Below are 17,087 nucleotides of genomic sequence, written 5' to 3'. Positions count from 1 at the left end.
CTCGCTTTGGGCTTCCTGTTCATGTGACGTCATTAACGGCAGCATCCGGGAACCCTTCACCTCCATCCAGGTGAGGTCAGATCAGGTGTCCAAACCTTTTTTTAAAGAGAGGTCAGATTTGACAATGTGAAGATGCCTGGGGGCCAATACTAACATTTTAAAAATGAAAAGAATTACCAATAAAGGTTACATACAAATGCACAATTTTGTTTTCATTGTCACAATTATCTTTTTTTTCTTCTTTTTTTTAAAATGGCAACGTAACCAAATCTAAACCAATCAGGCGTGAACAAATCTAAAAACCAGTTCTTCCCGTCTTTCACATCTGGAGTCAAATAACAAAGAATAAATTGTCTGGATACGTTAAACACAATAACAATGAGTTAAAAGCAATAAATCAATATAAATTATAATATAATGTGACATAGAATATAAATAAAGGCCTTTTTATGAAAGTGCATTTCTAAAGTTGACAGAGTTTACAGCCCTAATCTCCTCAGGTAGTTTCATTCCACTATTCACGAGAAACAACCAGGAATGACGAATCAGAGGATCTCAGGGAGCGAGAAGGGACCCAAGGCACTAAAAGGTCAGCTAAATAACTTGGGGTAAGACTTCTCAGGGCTTTATAAGTAATACAATTTTACAATTAACTCTGTAGGCAACTGGTAGCCAGTGTAAGAGAATAAGTGTGATGTGGTCGTTTTTCTTCGTCCGAGTCAAAATCCTGCAGCAGAGTTTTGGATGAGATGAGACGAGGGAAGGATTTCTTTTACTGATGGAAAGAATTACAGTAATCCGGCTGAATGATTATGAATGTATGAATGACAATTTCCAATTTCCATTTTCCAACATCTTTTGCAGAAAGAAATGATCAGATTCTTGAAATGTTTCTCAGATGACAAAAGCAGGACTGAAGCATTAAATTAATGTCATCTATCTAAGCTGAGGTTTTGATAAAAAAAAAAATCATATCAAGCTTTCTGAGTTATGGATGACAAGGAGGGCCATTGGCTGGATTGCAGGCCAGATATAATTGGTTCCATCATCGCTGGCTGGTAGCCAGAGAGTACAGTGACATATTAGAGATATTATATATGGCTAAGTGTACTAGTCATGCTGTGAATAATTTGTATGTGTACTGAAACAGAGAGTGGAGTAAGAAATGTCTTTGATGAGTTTTGAAAGCTTATTGAGCAGTAATATATTTGAGTTTTACAGAGTACATTTCCAGTCTGTGGTTTGATCTAGCTTGCATTTCTCACTGATGTGTCCAGTGGATCTCCACCCATGCATAAGAAGTTTGTTTACTCTGATTAAAGGGTTGGCCCAGTGACTCAGTATTGCACTTTCATAATGTTGAGGAAGTTGCTGGAGACAGATCAAAGTGAATCGGATAAAAAGTAATATCAGAGGCCGACATGTCATGGTTTTTAGTTCCCAAAAGGGGGTAAGAGTACGCTTGCAGACAAAATGGTGGACCTCTGCAAGAGGCATCTCTGTTACCTTAGCTGTGCAGCTAGTCCACGAGAAGGTGGTCGTGCATTACTGTACAAAAATACAACTTTGAAAGTTTGTCTCCTCACCCAGCTCCAGCTCTGGTGCCCATTCCTGCATCCCCTGCTCTCCCACCCTGACAGCTATCAGCACGGCGAACTATCGTCTGCAGTCCTTCTCAAAAACATTAGATCCTATATTTCCCATACGCATCTCAACACTGTTCTTTACATCCTCCCTGCCTTGTAAATGCTCACCAACACATGTATTTATAATTCTTAGACTGGTTTATTTTTTTAATATATTATCTATATTATTTTCTAGAAATTTATCATTAGCCCCATTGTGGTAATCACTGACACATTATTACTGTGTCTATACGTGTTGATCACTCTGTATTTAACTGACATTATTCCCTTTTGTGTGTAGCACATATTGGTTAGCTTCCAGTTTTTCACAACATTGTGCTTGATTCCTTTTTATGTAGCTTACCAGCTGCCTCCATCAGAACACACTGTCAAAATATGCGTTAATTACAGAAGGACAAAAAGAAAAGACACAAATGAACATGTTTCATGAAAAAAAACATACATTATTTTACGCCTGCCAAAACAAAGAAGTGGTGTATTTTAAGAATTATGCACTTACTACAAAGCAACTGCAAAATTACTGTCTTCAAATTAAATAGCTTTGTTCTCCAGAACAAAACCTCAGTGTAACGTTCTCAGATATTTTCATCTGCTAAGTAAAGATGGAAGAAGAAGGAATGTCCACACAAATTCTTCAAACTCATTAAAGAGTTTCCAAACCACTGAATATAATCTTGCTGCTGACACATGGAAATTACATACTGCTACCTCTATAGGATGCCTCGGAATCAACACTAGAATCTTATATAGTATGTTTAATAGAACAATTTTAATAGGCATCTCCAAACTTGAATTTAAACCTTGAAGGCACTATAAAGTTATAAAACCTGCTGCATGTGGACGTGAACCACGAGAAGAAGAATGCAATATCTCACACCTAAATGGAAGTGTATTCAGTAAAAACCAAACTCATTAGAGTTTTTGACCATTGAGAACCAGTTGAAAGAGCATAAAGCTGATGACTGAATACTTTGCAATTATTAATAGACCAATATATTAAATACAAATGGCTCCTTTTAATGCATGCATTCCCAAAGATATAATTCATAAAACATCCTACATTAGCTCTGTCTTTGACTTAAAAGCCTGTGAAACAATGCTTGCTTGTGAGTTCTGTATCCTCACTCAACTATCACAGATGTATTATAAAGATCCCGACCCTTATTATACTCATAATTCATCTAGTAGCCACAGAGCGGTGATTAATTCAGTTCATCACACAGTGAACATTGTCCATATTAGAGGAGCAGCATGACTGATCATTGTACTCACTGGCTACTAGCCAGCAATGATAGAACCAATTATACCTGTAACCCAGCCAATGGCCCTCCTTAACCTGTGAAAATGATGATCTGGTGCTAATGAAGTGAGTGAATTAGAAATGCCATCTGCTTTACCACCACTTATCTCTCATAAGCTGCAGTTTTCAAGGGCACTGTGTTTAAAAAAAATGCCAATTAAAGGACTAATATATAAAAGAATGCTATAATTCATTTTGAGTAAAGAATTTGTACATTTGGCATCACTCCTTGCTACTCCCATTTTTTCTGAAAAAACGGGGTGGAGGTTGGAAGTAAAAGTTACAAAGAAGTATAACTTTAGTTGAGTCAGGCAGTAAGTATGCAATGTTATTTCTGATGTTATTCAACAGTTAATGACATGATAAAGAGTCTCCAGCTGTGCTAGTGGCACTCTGATGTTGCTGATGACACAATAACAATGCTGACATACTGATGTTAAAGTATTGTGGCGTCTCAATTCACGTACTTTCATACTTGCACTTACTATTTTGAGTGTGTTCACAGTGTAAGTTATGGCAAAATGCAGTGTACTGTAAGTTCCCAGATGGTGCACTCATAACAGTAAAAAAGTTGACTCTGCAATGCTGAATACTTATCGTGGTCGCCAGTTTGGCTACATAGGAGAAGAGGAAGGACCACCAGCATAATGAAAATGGCAGCTGGAGTTGAAACAGTTGCAGTGAATGCTGCAATATATAAATATACAAATGTAAGTTATACATATATCTTATATTTATATTTTGGCAGTCAAATGTTGCCATTAATGCTCCACCAGTTGCAATTCGACAAAGAAGAAAAAGCTGTAAAATGTTGCGATTATTATTTCTGGTCTCTACCTTGCCAGGGAGTATAGTGTACACAGTGTACTAATGGGAGTATGTGATTATTATGATAACATTTGCTAGAACTAAACACAAAGTACAGAGGAGGCAGGTGGCAATGTTATTAATTTTGCAGATATTTGGTAATAAACCAATGTTGATGATGGTTTTAGGTAAAAAAAAAAAAAGTTAAAATTCATCCCGAGGGACTTAAATGTCTGCAGTTTCTTGGAAGTATTCAGATTACTTAAGAAAAAGTACTAAAACCTCAGTGTAAAAATACTCCATTACAAGTTGAAGTCCTGCACTGAAAATGCAACATAAGTGTGTAAGTACAGCCAGGAAAATGCACGTAAAGTATTAAAAGTACCCAATGCAGAAAATTGACCACTTAACAGTTTTTATATATTAAATATTAATATATGTGATTAGATTGTTACTTGTGCAGTAATGTGTACGCTGCTTTTTACCATTGGTTGCAACTAATGATAATTTGATTATTTTCATGATTAATGTGTTAATTATTTTCTCAGTTAATTGTTTGGTTTATAAAAAATTTAAAATAAGAAACACTGTCCCAATTACCCAGGGCCCAATGTGACACCTTAACTTGTTTAATAAAATCATTAAAATTATTACAAAGAAAAACAGATCCAGAGACTATAACCATGAAATGAAAATAGTCCCTCTGAAATAGAGCAGAGATAAAACATAAAGTATATACTGTACATATAAGTTGCATAAACAGATAATACTGAAGTACAAGTGACTCCCATGTATACTAAAGTGAAATATTTAAAGTTAATGCACTTTAGTTACATTTCAACACTGAACAAGATATTTAACACCAAAAACACAAATATGAACCTCACAGTGGCGTGAAAGAAAAAGTCAGAATGACTAAAATCAATAGGGTTCATACTCAGGGGAACATGAATGAACAATGTTTCGTGACAATGTAATAATAGTAGAGACATTTAAGTTTGGATCAGAGTGGTGCATCTACCGAGAGGCGACCCTCCATAGAGCTGTGTGGCTGAAAATGGTTTGAGGCTGGAGAGGTAACTAAGTTTAGTCAGGTACCTCGGTTACTCCTTATGTTATACAAGAATAATAAAAAGATTGTTGAAGTTGTTTGCCAGGTCTAAAGGGAGCAGAAGACTCCCACAGAAACAGTGTGTGTTTGTCTCTCAATTGCTTTTAAAAATGAAATCCTCACGACACTCAGGCTTTTTTTTTTGGTGTGGGAGGGGGGGAGACGGTTTATTTCAAAAACTGATATCATCCATAGCTGTACAACAGATGCAATGAATACAAATGATCCATAATAGCTACATTTTTAACATGCTGATCGTACAAAATAGTCATCTTTTGTTTCCCATAAACAGAACGTAAACAGAAATTCATCTTATTATGGATAGCAAGTGACAAACATGATATGCATACAATACTGTGTGGAGGCATTGTGAATACATTTACATACTGTACATTTCAGCCAAATGTACAAATAAAGCAAAAAAAAAAAATCACATAATAATCAAGTGTCAAAGAAAACGTGTTCCTCTTACATTCATATTTAGCTCTCTGCCGGCGGTGCGGCTCGTCACAGTTTTCAAACGCACACAAACAGAACAAACATACATTTGTGGTACAACAAAAGGAAGGTGTTTGATGGTTCGTCTGATTTATCACATAACTGTATTTTTAATGCACAATACATAATATATTAAGCACACTATATATTGTCCTTATTTTTCAGAGAGGCAATCAGTTTGAAGGGAAATTATCGATTGCTCTTTGCAGTTGATCTTACAGTAGTCTGGAGAATATTCATAACCAGCATTTTGATGATGTACACGTCAGGAGTGTCGTGTTCTAATGACACAAACAAGCAACAAACGAAGTTTGGAAAACTCTTCCTCTGCTGTCAGTCACTCCCGACATTGCTTTCCTTTAATATCTAACACACCTTCTTGATTAAAAAGGTTTTGCTGGTTTCTGTTCTCCCAACTCCGGGCACTCTACGCTTCATTTTCCCAGCTTGAAAAAAAAGATGAAAAACACAAAACAACAGTGAAAATTCATTATTATTGCCAGAATGTTTTTCTGTATAGAAAAAGGTGGCCATGTTTTTAAGTGCTTTATCTGCAAGATTATCCCGTGAGGTAAGAAAGGAGCCGTGGGGACTGTGACTAACGGTAATGCTCCTGATATTACCTGCAAGATATCCACCTGAGGACAAACAGTTCATTAAGCCATCATCTTAACAATCTATCATGTTCGGAGCGGCTGGAAAAGATTTCCGTTATCGGGAACTCGAAGACAGCGGGGAGGAAATGTCAGCCAAGAGGCAAATTAAATCTCATAGCTATTTGTTCATACAAAGAAAACTGGGGGATTTAAATGTCGTTTGATGGAAAGTGCGGATGAGGCAGAGTCCTATCTCTGCGGCTGTTCAGACAGTCATCAATGATAACTGCAGAGAAGCTGCCTTTCCTCACGCTCCCAGAGGAAGAGAGCGACAGGCCATTTAGAAGAGCAGTGTTTCTCACTCTGCTTTAAACTGGGAAAAAAAGCCTCACATCTTTTCTGCTGCCGTTGTTGCCGACTACAAGTTGTCGCGCACTGAAAAGAGGCACTGTGCACATCGTGTCCAGACACTGCCAGGCAGTATACTGTACAACGGTTGTTTTTTTTCCAAAATAAATAAATTAATAAAAGAAGAATGCCCTTTCAAGCATTGATTAAATACTGACCTTACTCAGTTGTCAATGTCCGATATGTGGTTCTCTATCTGCAATTAAAAGAAAAGAGGAAAAAAAAGCTATTAAATTTGTGCTGATCGACATAATAAAAGGCAACATATCCTGCAGGGATTAGTGCAGGTGGAGTGAACTATCCATGCAGGTGTGGATTCAGGTGTGTGGCAGGTGGATGATCTATGTGAACACGAGGATTCAGAATGACGTCAGAGCCGACCTGTGCATCACCCCAGGCACACCTGGAGGAAAATCTGCTCAGTAAGTGACCCGAGTGCACTTTTCTATTTAACTTGTGGGTTTGTTGTTGTCGCACTGATGGCCTTTTCATGAAGCACCAAAGGCAAAATATCAAAATAAAAGAATCAATCATCAAGAACTGCATTTTTATTATTCTGGTTGAAAGAATTTAATAGACACAAAAATGAAATATAGATCCAGAGAGGTTCTGTATAAACATTTTGTATGAATGTGTTTAATTCTTTACCACATGAACCATATTTGTTCATCAGAAAGTACAGAGTTAGGTGGGTAACTTGGTATTTAATGGACTGTTCATGGAATTTAGCATACCTCATACCTTTTCCACCGTTTCCATGGCCGAGCAGTTTGAAAGGATATTCAGTTTATTGACAGTTCATACTTTAGATTTTTTTTTTCCATTGAAAAAGCAAAACACTTTTTATGCAAAAGATTTTTATATGATCACGAAACAGACCCAAAATTGAAAGACGTCAGCAGCCCCATTCAGTGTTGGTGTGAGAGAGCGGAAGTTTTATTCAACTACTGTCTGTTAATGATGAGCAACTGACTATTGAATCCAAATACTTCAGTATCAACTGAAGCGTGTTCATAGCACTGAGTATGAAGGTTATTTGCCTATTCTTTAATCGGATATTAGATCAGATACCATTTGTGCCTTCAGAGGCGATAGTGAGTTACTTTATCGTCCAGTCTGCCATTAGGCCAACATGAGGACGAGTGGAGAGACGGAGCAGCCAGCTGATCCGCTGGTTATCCCAGGGGGAGCTGTAGGGCAGAGCTGGAGCTTTAAAAGAATAAAACACTCGTGCTAGATTCTGTTCTGACCTACAGCTGTGTACCGGTGGGAGGGAAGGGTTTATTTTTAAACTTTTGCGTTTAAAAAAAAGGTAGATTTATTTTCACTCTCACTTCTCAACCTGTCTGCTGAAGGTGAGGTGTAGATACCCACTGATATTGTAGACATTTGTGGTCGCGCAGAGCTCTGTGATACTACTTGTAAAGTAAATGAAGAAGTCAGATTACCTGATAAGTTATCATCGCTCTCATTGAACCGAACTGCATTCAGAGAACGAGCGTTTCAAAAGGTTGTTTGCTTATGAGTTCAGACTCAAAAATCACAAATCTCAGCCAAATCAGTTTATTTCGGTTCATACCATTAACGTAGTAAGTGTGGGTATTTTAACCTCTTAGCGTCACTGTAATGAGAGTTTGGAAAGTTTGCGTTACACCTGTGTGGACACTGCAATGTTTTTTACATGTGTCTAACTGTGAACAATCATTGATAAGTGTCATTGCATCGAGGCTTGGAGGAGGTGAAATGATGCCCCCCTATTTTCTGGAGCATGTGACTAGGACACAATAAACATTTAAAAAAAGGGTGGTTATGTACCAGACTACTTCTTGACTGGGACCAGTCATTTACTGGAGTCTTCACTGGTTGCCTGGCAACTGCACAGAAGCAAGAATTAGTCCAGCACATAACCTTTTGGTTTTTGTACAGATTAAGTAAGATGTTGTGTGTTATTTAGTGAGCTCTAAAGGTGCTGGGAGACAAATTTTGTCACATTTGGACAGAGTCAGTCTTTCTGTCTTTGTGCTAAGTTAAGCTAACTGGATCGTGGCTTCAGCTTCTATTTAACGTACAGAGATGAGAGTGGTGCCAATCTACTCATCGAACTCTCCTGCAGAAAGTGAATTTTCCAAAATGTTCAACTATTCCTTGAGCGACGGGGATTATGACTTTAATCTTGTACAAGGGAACACATGCAGTAGATGGCATTAAAGTGACCGAGCACATACTTAACGCTCAGAGGTGCATTAAGGGACATGTACTATATGTTTTGTAGACTCACGCAAATACATGCACGCTCGCACACGCACACATTATCGTCACATTCACTTCAGACACAGTGGGACTCACTCCCTCCTTGTTGAGGCTGTAAATGGCTACTTGGCCCGGCTCACCATATCGCTGGTGCCTTCATCTTCAAAGTCATCTTCGCCGCCGTCCGTCATCTCCCCCGCCTCCACCTCGGCTGTCCCCTCCGCTTCCTCTCCGCCAGAGTGGTCTGCTGCGTCACCATGGAGACGCTCACACACTTCCTCTTGTTTCCTCTGCATGTCTGGCAAACGAAAGAGCGAGACGGAGAAAGACTGGCAGTTAACACGAGAGCATAACAGATTTATTGGACCGATATTAGTTACTAATAGAATAATATTTCACACAGACACACTATGAAGTTTTAATATTTTCTTCATCACAACACCTAATGAGCACTCGTGGTCCCCTCCCCATATTCAGTATATACGCTGTTAAATCTTACCGCTGTCAGAGCGATGTTGCCTCTCAATCTTGTCCAGCCTTCCCAGCAGTGAGTCGATTTTGGTTTTGATCTGTGACAGCTCCTTTTTGATCGTTAGAAGCTGGTCTGTCTTCACTGTGAGCATATATTAATAAAGTTAAAACGCATACTTAATGTGAGGTTTGACAAGGAGACAGATACAACAGCTACAGCTCAGCTCTGATGTCTCAACGGCCAAGGACATTGTCGTAAATGTGGCTGAGGCAGTCAAAGGACAGAGGGAGCCAAAGTTTATGATGATTGATTAGTAGCTGTGAGTACGAGCAGTGCACCACTATACTCACCAACTTAGAGGAATGTATATTTTAAAAATATGTTTATTCTTTCATTTTTTGTGGATTGCAGACAGAGCCAGGCTAGCTGTTTCCACCTGTTTCCAGTCTTTGTGCTAAGCTAAGCTAAGATAACTTATTCACAGTTCAGTTATGAGAGAGGTATCAATCTTCTCATCCAACACAAAAAAACAAGTATGTGTATTGCCAAAAATGTGTGCCCTATCATGAACTACATTTCTCTACTTATTTCAATAGAGTACAAACAGAATTACAAACACATCAGGCTAATTAAAATCTGATATGGCACAATTGTTAGCAACCAGTTGCTTATTTACACATCCGGCAGTTTTGAAGCAACATGAGTATTTGTTTGGAGCTGTGTTGTGTTGACCTGATGAATTTAAGTGTTTTAGCTCAGTCTCTACTGACTGCTGGAGCTGAAACGATTATTTTATAAATGATTTAATTCATTAACAGAAAATGAACTTGGCAATTAACTGCCAGAAAAAAAACATTTAAAAAAAAATCACTTTCTATTCCCCCCTGACTAAATTTGTGTGGAGCGGCGCTGTTATTTAGACAAAACAAGACATATGAAGCTGTCAAATTTCAGGGGGAACTTTTGGAAGATTAATTAGGTAATAAAATTAGTTATAGCACTAAACCAGATCTCAGCATTTAATTTTGGTGAGTGCAATGTTATGATAACTGATAACTACAACACCCAAGTTGGGATAAACAAGACTTTTCCTTTAAAACAGAGCAGGGCAGCATAACAACGTACGTTTCGGGGCTGTGATGGAAGAGCTGACATTGAGCGCTCGGGAGGAGGAAGAGGAGGAGGAAGAGGAGGAAGAGCAGGCCCTGACTGGAAAGGAGGATTTAGCTCTGCGTGTGGACGGGACAACTAGCCGCGAGCGCTTGATGGGGATCACAGCCCGGGTGGGGGGCGCGACACGACCGTGGTACTCAAAGAGTCTGAAGACACAGGAAAAACAAAAAGTTGCAGCAATCATAGAAACAATAAAAAAAGTTTAAACAGTACAGAAAAACTGTATTCATGAATTTATTATGTGCACTGAAGCAAAGAGTATCATCAAGTTAGTGTTTTTTCTCCCCAGGAGTCACCCTGCGGCCGGCGGATGTTATCAGTCGAGCAACAAGCAGCGCTTGCAAAGCTCCTAATGGACATGCTGCAAAATATGTTTGAACAACACCACAGCCATTCAGTCAAATCATGTCTTCTGTTGCCTACGACACACCAAATTGCCAAAATAGCAATAATGGCTCAAAGCTGAAGGATTCAACTCTCAGGGATATTGCAAAGTAGAGGAAGTAAACAAACCAATGAAAATGTCAGAAGGAAGATACATTCTCTGCCTTTCCAGCGCAAATGACCAGCCAGGGGACTATCTGACATTCAGTACTCGTCTATGCGGATAAAAGCCTCATTAGTAAGCCCAACGGAGAGGAATAAAAACCTCCCCAATATGACATTCATTATGCCTATGATAATGTAGTTACTTTGGCTCAGATGGAAATGGGGCTGTTCTGCTCAAAACTCATCTTTACTTAAGTAGCTGACTCGGAAACGTGGAGGAAGGAGGGTGCACTCTGAGCGGCAAAATATCAGGAGAGACAGAAAAAAGGAACTTGGAAAACAATATGGAAAGTAAAAAAGGCTACTGGATTCACGTACCTGCTGTAGAAATCGTCTCTGTAGTAGTCATAGTCAAACTCGTAGCCACTGTGAAGATAAGAGAATTGTGTTACAGCGTTAACTGCATGCATTTAGTGTGTGTGCATTACGTCTGTGTTTTTTAAAATAAGGACCACTTTTACTTATTTCATAATTCCACATGTAATTACCAGCTTATTTAAATGTACTTAAATGACCCCTGTGTTTGCGTTGGTTCTCTTCAGGCTCTGGCTTCCTCCCTCAGGCTAAGGGGTTAACTGGTGAATCTAAAATTGCCCGTGTACTGTGATGATCCGGCGACTTTCCAGCTGGGATCGGTTCCAGCTCCCTATGACACTTGTAAGGATAAGTGCTTTTTGGATAATGGATATTTAAACGAAGAGTTTGTAGTTATCTCACAGAGCAGAACAGCTAACTGAGCTGCAGAAAATAGCTAACGGCAGCTACTGTAAGTCGCAAGTTATTTTAGCACCAAGTAACTCACAAGAGAAATCACACCACCCTACAGTTTTCCCTGCTACAAACTGGCTGTTCTGGAAATACAAAATAAGTAAATAAGTCCCTCGAAATAAACAAAACTACTCCTTTTGAAAAAATATATTGATCTATATTGATGTTCTCATTTATATTAACTTTATAAGCAAACCTATTTATGGATTTATTTATTTAATATTGACTAAAATGGCATTTCATACACACACATCTAGCTTTAGATTAGCTGAAAACAGCTAGCCTCTTACAAAATGAGTCTCCCAGCTCTAAATGTTCATCATGAATGAACATGTTTTATCTGTTGGGTTTATTCTGTTTAAAAACAAAGAAAAACCCATTAGCATGGTGTGTTGAGTGTAGCTTCATTATTATTCACCATACAGACATGAGTCAAATTGGTCCTCTCATTTTATTTATTGCCAAATAAATAAATAAATATCCCAAAACATTTAAGTATTGCTTTAAATGTAAGACTACTGGTTATCTTAGCTTAGTTAACAGTTGCCTACAAAACTGCAACATGTTCAGATTAAACAAATAAACAAGTTAATGAGTGCCCTCGAGGTGTACTGTAGGTAGGATACTGTGACAGAGGCACACTAGTTATTTCCTCTGAAGGCTCCAGCTTCATAGTTTCCAGTCTGTGTGGTTAACGTACAGACACGAAGGCGGTATTGATCATCTCATCCATCTCTCAGCGAGACAGCAAATGAGAAAACGTTCCTTTAAAAGCACTATTAAACAGTTATTTTGTTTTTCTATTAAGATCTCAGCCGTGCTACATCCTGTGCACGGTTTCTTCTTTGCTTCCACCAAGACTTTAAAACGTCAAAGATGAACGAATGGGTAATAGAAGCAGACAGAAAAAGCTGCACAAGTAGGGACTTGACTGATTGACTGTTCCTCCAGAAGCACCAGACCTGCCAGTGAGGAGCATGACCACATATTTTACAGACAGCCAAATGAAAGTGCAGCAAGGAGAAGTAGGTCAGCAAAGCAATATCCGACTTATACAGCAAAGTAAGTCACACGGACCTGTAGAGGGACGAGAGAGGCCTCTTGGAGACCATCTTAGGCCTGTATGGTTTTGGCTCTCCTGCCATGTTGATATCTGGAAACAAAATGAAAATCAGTGTTATGATGTGAAACAGAAGTCGGCGATACAAAGGCTGCAGCGACAAAAATCTGTGTATTATATGAGGTAGAATCAGTGTTTTTACATCCATATACCTGCACTGATTTTGTGAAATTGTTACTATAGAAATATAAATGCGCTTCAAGCTTTTAATTGACTAAATCTAATATATTGCCATAATACCACTGTCAAAATGTTTCACACATTGCTGTGTATGAAACACATAAACACAGACAGATACACTATGTAAACATACACACATTTATATATTTATATCACCAATATGTTGGGAGTTTAAATTTGATTGCATGAGGCCAGAAATTACAGACATGCTACAGTATTTGTAGTTTTAGTGTCACTGGGAGAAATAAAAGTTTGGATAGGCATCACATTTTGTTTTAATATATGAATACAAACATAAGTTACAGGAAAGATACTTGCCGAGAACTATTTAAACAGTGCATCTCTGTTTTTTTTAAACTTGTTAACAGTCGGGCGGTTGGTAGCGTAGTGGGTTAAGCGGCCGCCCCGTGTGTGGAGGCTATAGTCCTCGCTCCAGCTGGCCTCGGTTCGAATCCCACATTGGACGGCTAATTTATTGCATGTCACTCCCCCTCTCTCTGCCCCCTGCTTCCTGTCTATCTTCAGCTGTACTATCAATAAAGGCATAAAAGGCCAAAAAAATGAAAAAAAAAAACTTGCTAACAGTCTGATGTTTTTTCAGCTGGATATCATTTTGTCATTATTGTAGAGCTGCAATCATTAGCTAGACAAGTCATTTCCATAATACAAAATTGGTTGAAAATTGGTTTGGTGGAAGGTTGTCAGGATTTCAGTTTTTTTTCCTGTCTTCTATGATTTGAAATGGAATATATTTTGTTATGTTACTATTAGTCAGATAGAAGAAGAAATTTAAAGATGAAACTGAAGGTATTTTTCACTCAGTAATGATAGTTGCAGCCCCACATTTTTGACCCTAGACTCCTTAGAGGAAGTGGGGGAGAGGAGGATGTTAGCAAAGCTGACCATCCATCATGAACAACTCCTCTCACCTCCTGCATGAGACTGTGGAGGGATTAAACAGCTCCTTTAGCAACAGACTGCTACAGTACTCCCACCATGAAAGAAGGAATGAAGGATGTGGTAGCACTCCAACATCTGTCAGACTCTTTAACACCAGCATGATTTAATGACCATTTCTTACTTATGTGTGAATTGTGTCTGTGACAAGTGAATTTAAAGTCCATCTTACCTTATATATATTATATATCTTGTTTGTACTTTTAAGGACACAAAAAGCATTTGGCATCTATGTTTCTTTAGATAAAAGTGACATAAAAACCACACAGAGTACTTTCAGTATCCAAACTCTGAGAAACGAGGGACACCTCTAATTAGAGGAATTTCTTTTGGAGGTGAAAAAGAGTGCAAGGTGAGATTAGAGGAAGTGAGTCGCTGACAGAAGCTTGAGGGCTTATTCCCCTGAATCACTTGTCAGACAAATCAGCCCCCCCGATTTTTTTATGTGGGAAACTTTTCCAACATTTTTGTGCAAGGCTGAATCTTTGCAGTGAAACCCTGCAGACTCGACGTTTTAAGGCGTTTTATAATTAGAAGTTAACAATTTAACTTCTCTAATAAATAAAATGTTCATGGCAACTACTGTAAAAAAAAGCATATGGATGGTATAAAAACAAGATGGACGGTATCAATTTAAGAACAGGGTTTGTACTTACAACAATGCTCTAACACACAGGTTTTTGTGACTTAACACTACTCCAGAATATAATTGTTTGATATCCACTATGAATCAATGTCCATACATCCTCTTAAAAATCTGAGAAAAAATATAACTTCATAAATTCAGATTTTTAAAGTTTTCTTCTGTATCAAAGTAATCCAATGATCTGTCTGTAAATCTACAGCTACACTGCAAACAGTAACAATTGCTGACTGCCAATTCAGCATAGTGATAGGGTGTCTACAATACAGTAGACTCTGAAAACTCAGTAAAATATACTGAACCTTTATTCAAACGTGCACTGCAACAAAAACTGTACAGAGACCATTTTAATATCAGCACAATAATGACATGTATGCAACACTGTATCCATACACTATTCTACAGATAAGAGGGAGAAACAAAACAAAAAAATACAAGAAACTGAATGATCCTGCCATTTAGAAACACATTGTGTATTTCAAGTAATAGAAGTGTTTTTTTCATTTTGTTTTGTTTTTTTTTTTTTAGATGGAGGTTGGCACGCCACCAGTTTGGGGAAGCAGACATGAGAACCAGCATGGAAGCTCAGCAATGCACTGCTGTGGACGAAGGCAGCATCAAAACCTGTTTTAAAAATCAAAAAAAAAAAATTAGTAGAATATTTTCATGGCTTTACCTTGCAGTCAGAAAGCCCTTTCTGCCAGAAACTGGAGCTTTTATATCGATCTATGCTCTCTTCAAAGCCACCACACTTCACTGACAAAGAGCATCTGGTCCACCGCTGCCTCGGTCGATTAGTTTGTTTGTGGATTGAGGCAACTCCCGTGTTCTTTGTCAATTAAGTCTGGTGGCTTTGAAGAGAGCAACATAACCGCTTCAGTTTCCCAGTTCGTCACACGACACCACTTCAAATAAACTATCTATCTCCTTTAAGCACAGAAGTTTTGGTTTTAGGGTTTGAAGTTTGATTTTCAGTTTGGCTTTTTGCCTTTAGAGTTCTGCAGTTTTTATAAAAAATGAGCCATAATAAAAAGAAAAGGATGTTACCTCCAGTAAGTTAGACCAGTACCTCAGAAAATTCTGAATGTTATTTTACACACGGATAAGGTGGATAAAAAGACGTTTAAAAAGGGTGATACATCAAGTTAAAAATTTTCAAATATTTTTTTCTCTCTTTAGTACTAGTTATCTTTGTCCTGTATGTTTTGTATCATGCTCCAAAGTTTCATTTGATATATTTTTGTTGTTGTAGTTTGCTGATAAGCTGATATATCTAACTAAAAAAAAACCTTTAGGTTGACCTTAACCCTGCCGATTTCGATTAAATAAGTGCTTACAAATGTCTTGGGCTGATCTGAATAGCATATGTGACTCAGACCAAACATTACTTAAGGCGCTGTTAACTAAAGGACAGGCATGGATAGATGAATTGACTGATGAAAAGTTTTTTTAAATTGAATGCATGTTGGAGCCTTAAAGTTGGCAGAGGTTTATGCTGTCTAAGCAGCTACAGTATAGGGACTGTGTGATGAGACTAACGGGGTGAATTAAGGCAGAAAGCATCAATTCGTTTAGTGATTTCTCCTCCGTTCACTGAATCCCTCAAAGAGATAAAGGTGAGTAGAAAGGCTGAAACTTTTTAAAAAGGGTTTTAAAGACCTTGAGACAACTGAGGCATTGATTGTGCGGAGAAAGGACTACGAGAAAATGACAGGGCAGTGTTCTTAACATTTTGTCCACTTAGTAAAAAGGAAGTGAAATCCCCTTGAAATGCATTAGCGGGCGACTGTGACTCAGACACCACAAGGCTCTCATCATGATTGACAGCGTCTTCTACCTGCCAAGAATCATGCTGCACTGAACCAGGCTGGTATCGCCGCCGCGTTTAGTCTGACTGCCTGTCGCCGCTGCTCCTGCTCTAACTCGGCTCAATCAGCCTTGAGTGCTGCTCAAGGTCATACACAAAAACACAAACAAATATCAAACATCTCCCATCACACACTCACACACACACACACACACACACACAGAGGAGAGATCCCTGTCTGATGGATGAGCCACCCTCGACAGCTTCAACAAGTTGCACAGATAAAACATCAGCTCTGCATCAACTGCCTTGGGGATCATGCAGCAGCAAATGTCACTACAGGAGCTGAAGTCGAGTCATTTCTTCAAAATCGTTGCAGTTTCAGCCTTTTGTGTGCGTCTGTGTGTGTTTTCCACTGGTGGTAGAGATGATAATGAAATCCCAAGCTGCAGTGTTAATGCACCGAGCTTATGAATTAAACAATGCAAGATAGCTCAGACTACAGTACACAAGATCAGTTTTCCTCTGGCACCCCTTCCCCTCTCATATATTCACACAAACACACTCCAGCAGCTGCACCTGTGTCTGGATCTTCCAACACATTGTCTGCAGATTAACCATGGTGCTATGTTTAGAGTCCCTTCCTCCCTCTCTTTCTCCTTATTTCCTCATTCTCCTCCTCGCTCTCCCTAATGGACTAATGGATTGGGGACGTATCGGTAGCTCTCAGGTGCACAGGGAGAGCTGTATCATTATCATTAGGCTCCAGGAAGACGTGAGGAATGGTTCACATTGTAAAGTG

General features: G+C 38.7%; 1 protein-coding gene and 1 long non-coding RNA gene across 5 annotated transcripts in view; one reads left to right on the top strand and one right to left on the bottom strand.

Annotated features, from left to right (window-relative positions):
* The first annotated feature begins 15 nt into the window (after nt 1-15).
* LOC113747732 (uncharacterized) lies at nt 16-15,349 on the top strand. Its single transcript, XR_003463842.1, has 3 exons — nt 16-70; nt 501-589; nt 15,007-15,349. It is a non-coding gene; the product is annotated as an uncharacterized LOC113747732 (long non-coding RNA).
* The window catches only part of LOC104926201 (RALY RNA binding protein like), a 42,092-nt gene continuing 30,015 nt past the window's right edge, over nt 5,011-17,087 (bottom strand). For all 4 annotated transcript variants that reach the window (XM_027288571.1, XM_027288568.1, XM_027288565.1 and 1 more), the window contains 7 exons: nt 12,656-12,731; nt 11,129-11,176; nt 10,214-10,407; nt 9,116-9,229; nt 8,757-8,914; nt 6,525-6,562; nt 5,011-5,808 (listed from right to left, as the gene is read on the bottom strand). In XM_027288571.1, the coding sequence (XP_027144372.1) occupies nt 6,530-6,562; nt 8,757-8,914; nt 9,116-9,229; nt 10,214-10,407; nt 11,129-11,176; nt 12,656-12,731 (623 nt within the window). In that variant the 3' untranslated portion in view covers nt 5,011-5,808; nt 6,525-6,529. The remainder of the gene's footprint in view (nt 5,809-6,524; nt 6,563-8,756; nt 8,915-9,115; nt 9,230-10,213; nt 10,408-11,128; nt 11,177-12,655; nt 12,732-17,087) is intronic.

Source organism: Larimichthys crocea, chromosome II, assembly GCF_000972845.2.
Source record: "Larimichthys crocea isolate SSNF chromosome II, L_crocea_2.0, whole genome shotgun sequence".
Lineage (NCBI taxonomy): Eukaryota > Metazoa > Chordata > Actinopteri > Sciaenidae > Larimichthys > Larimichthys crocea.
The sequence above is the reverse complement of the archived record's forward strand: the minus strand, read 5'-3'. Positions and strand labels throughout refer to the sequence as shown.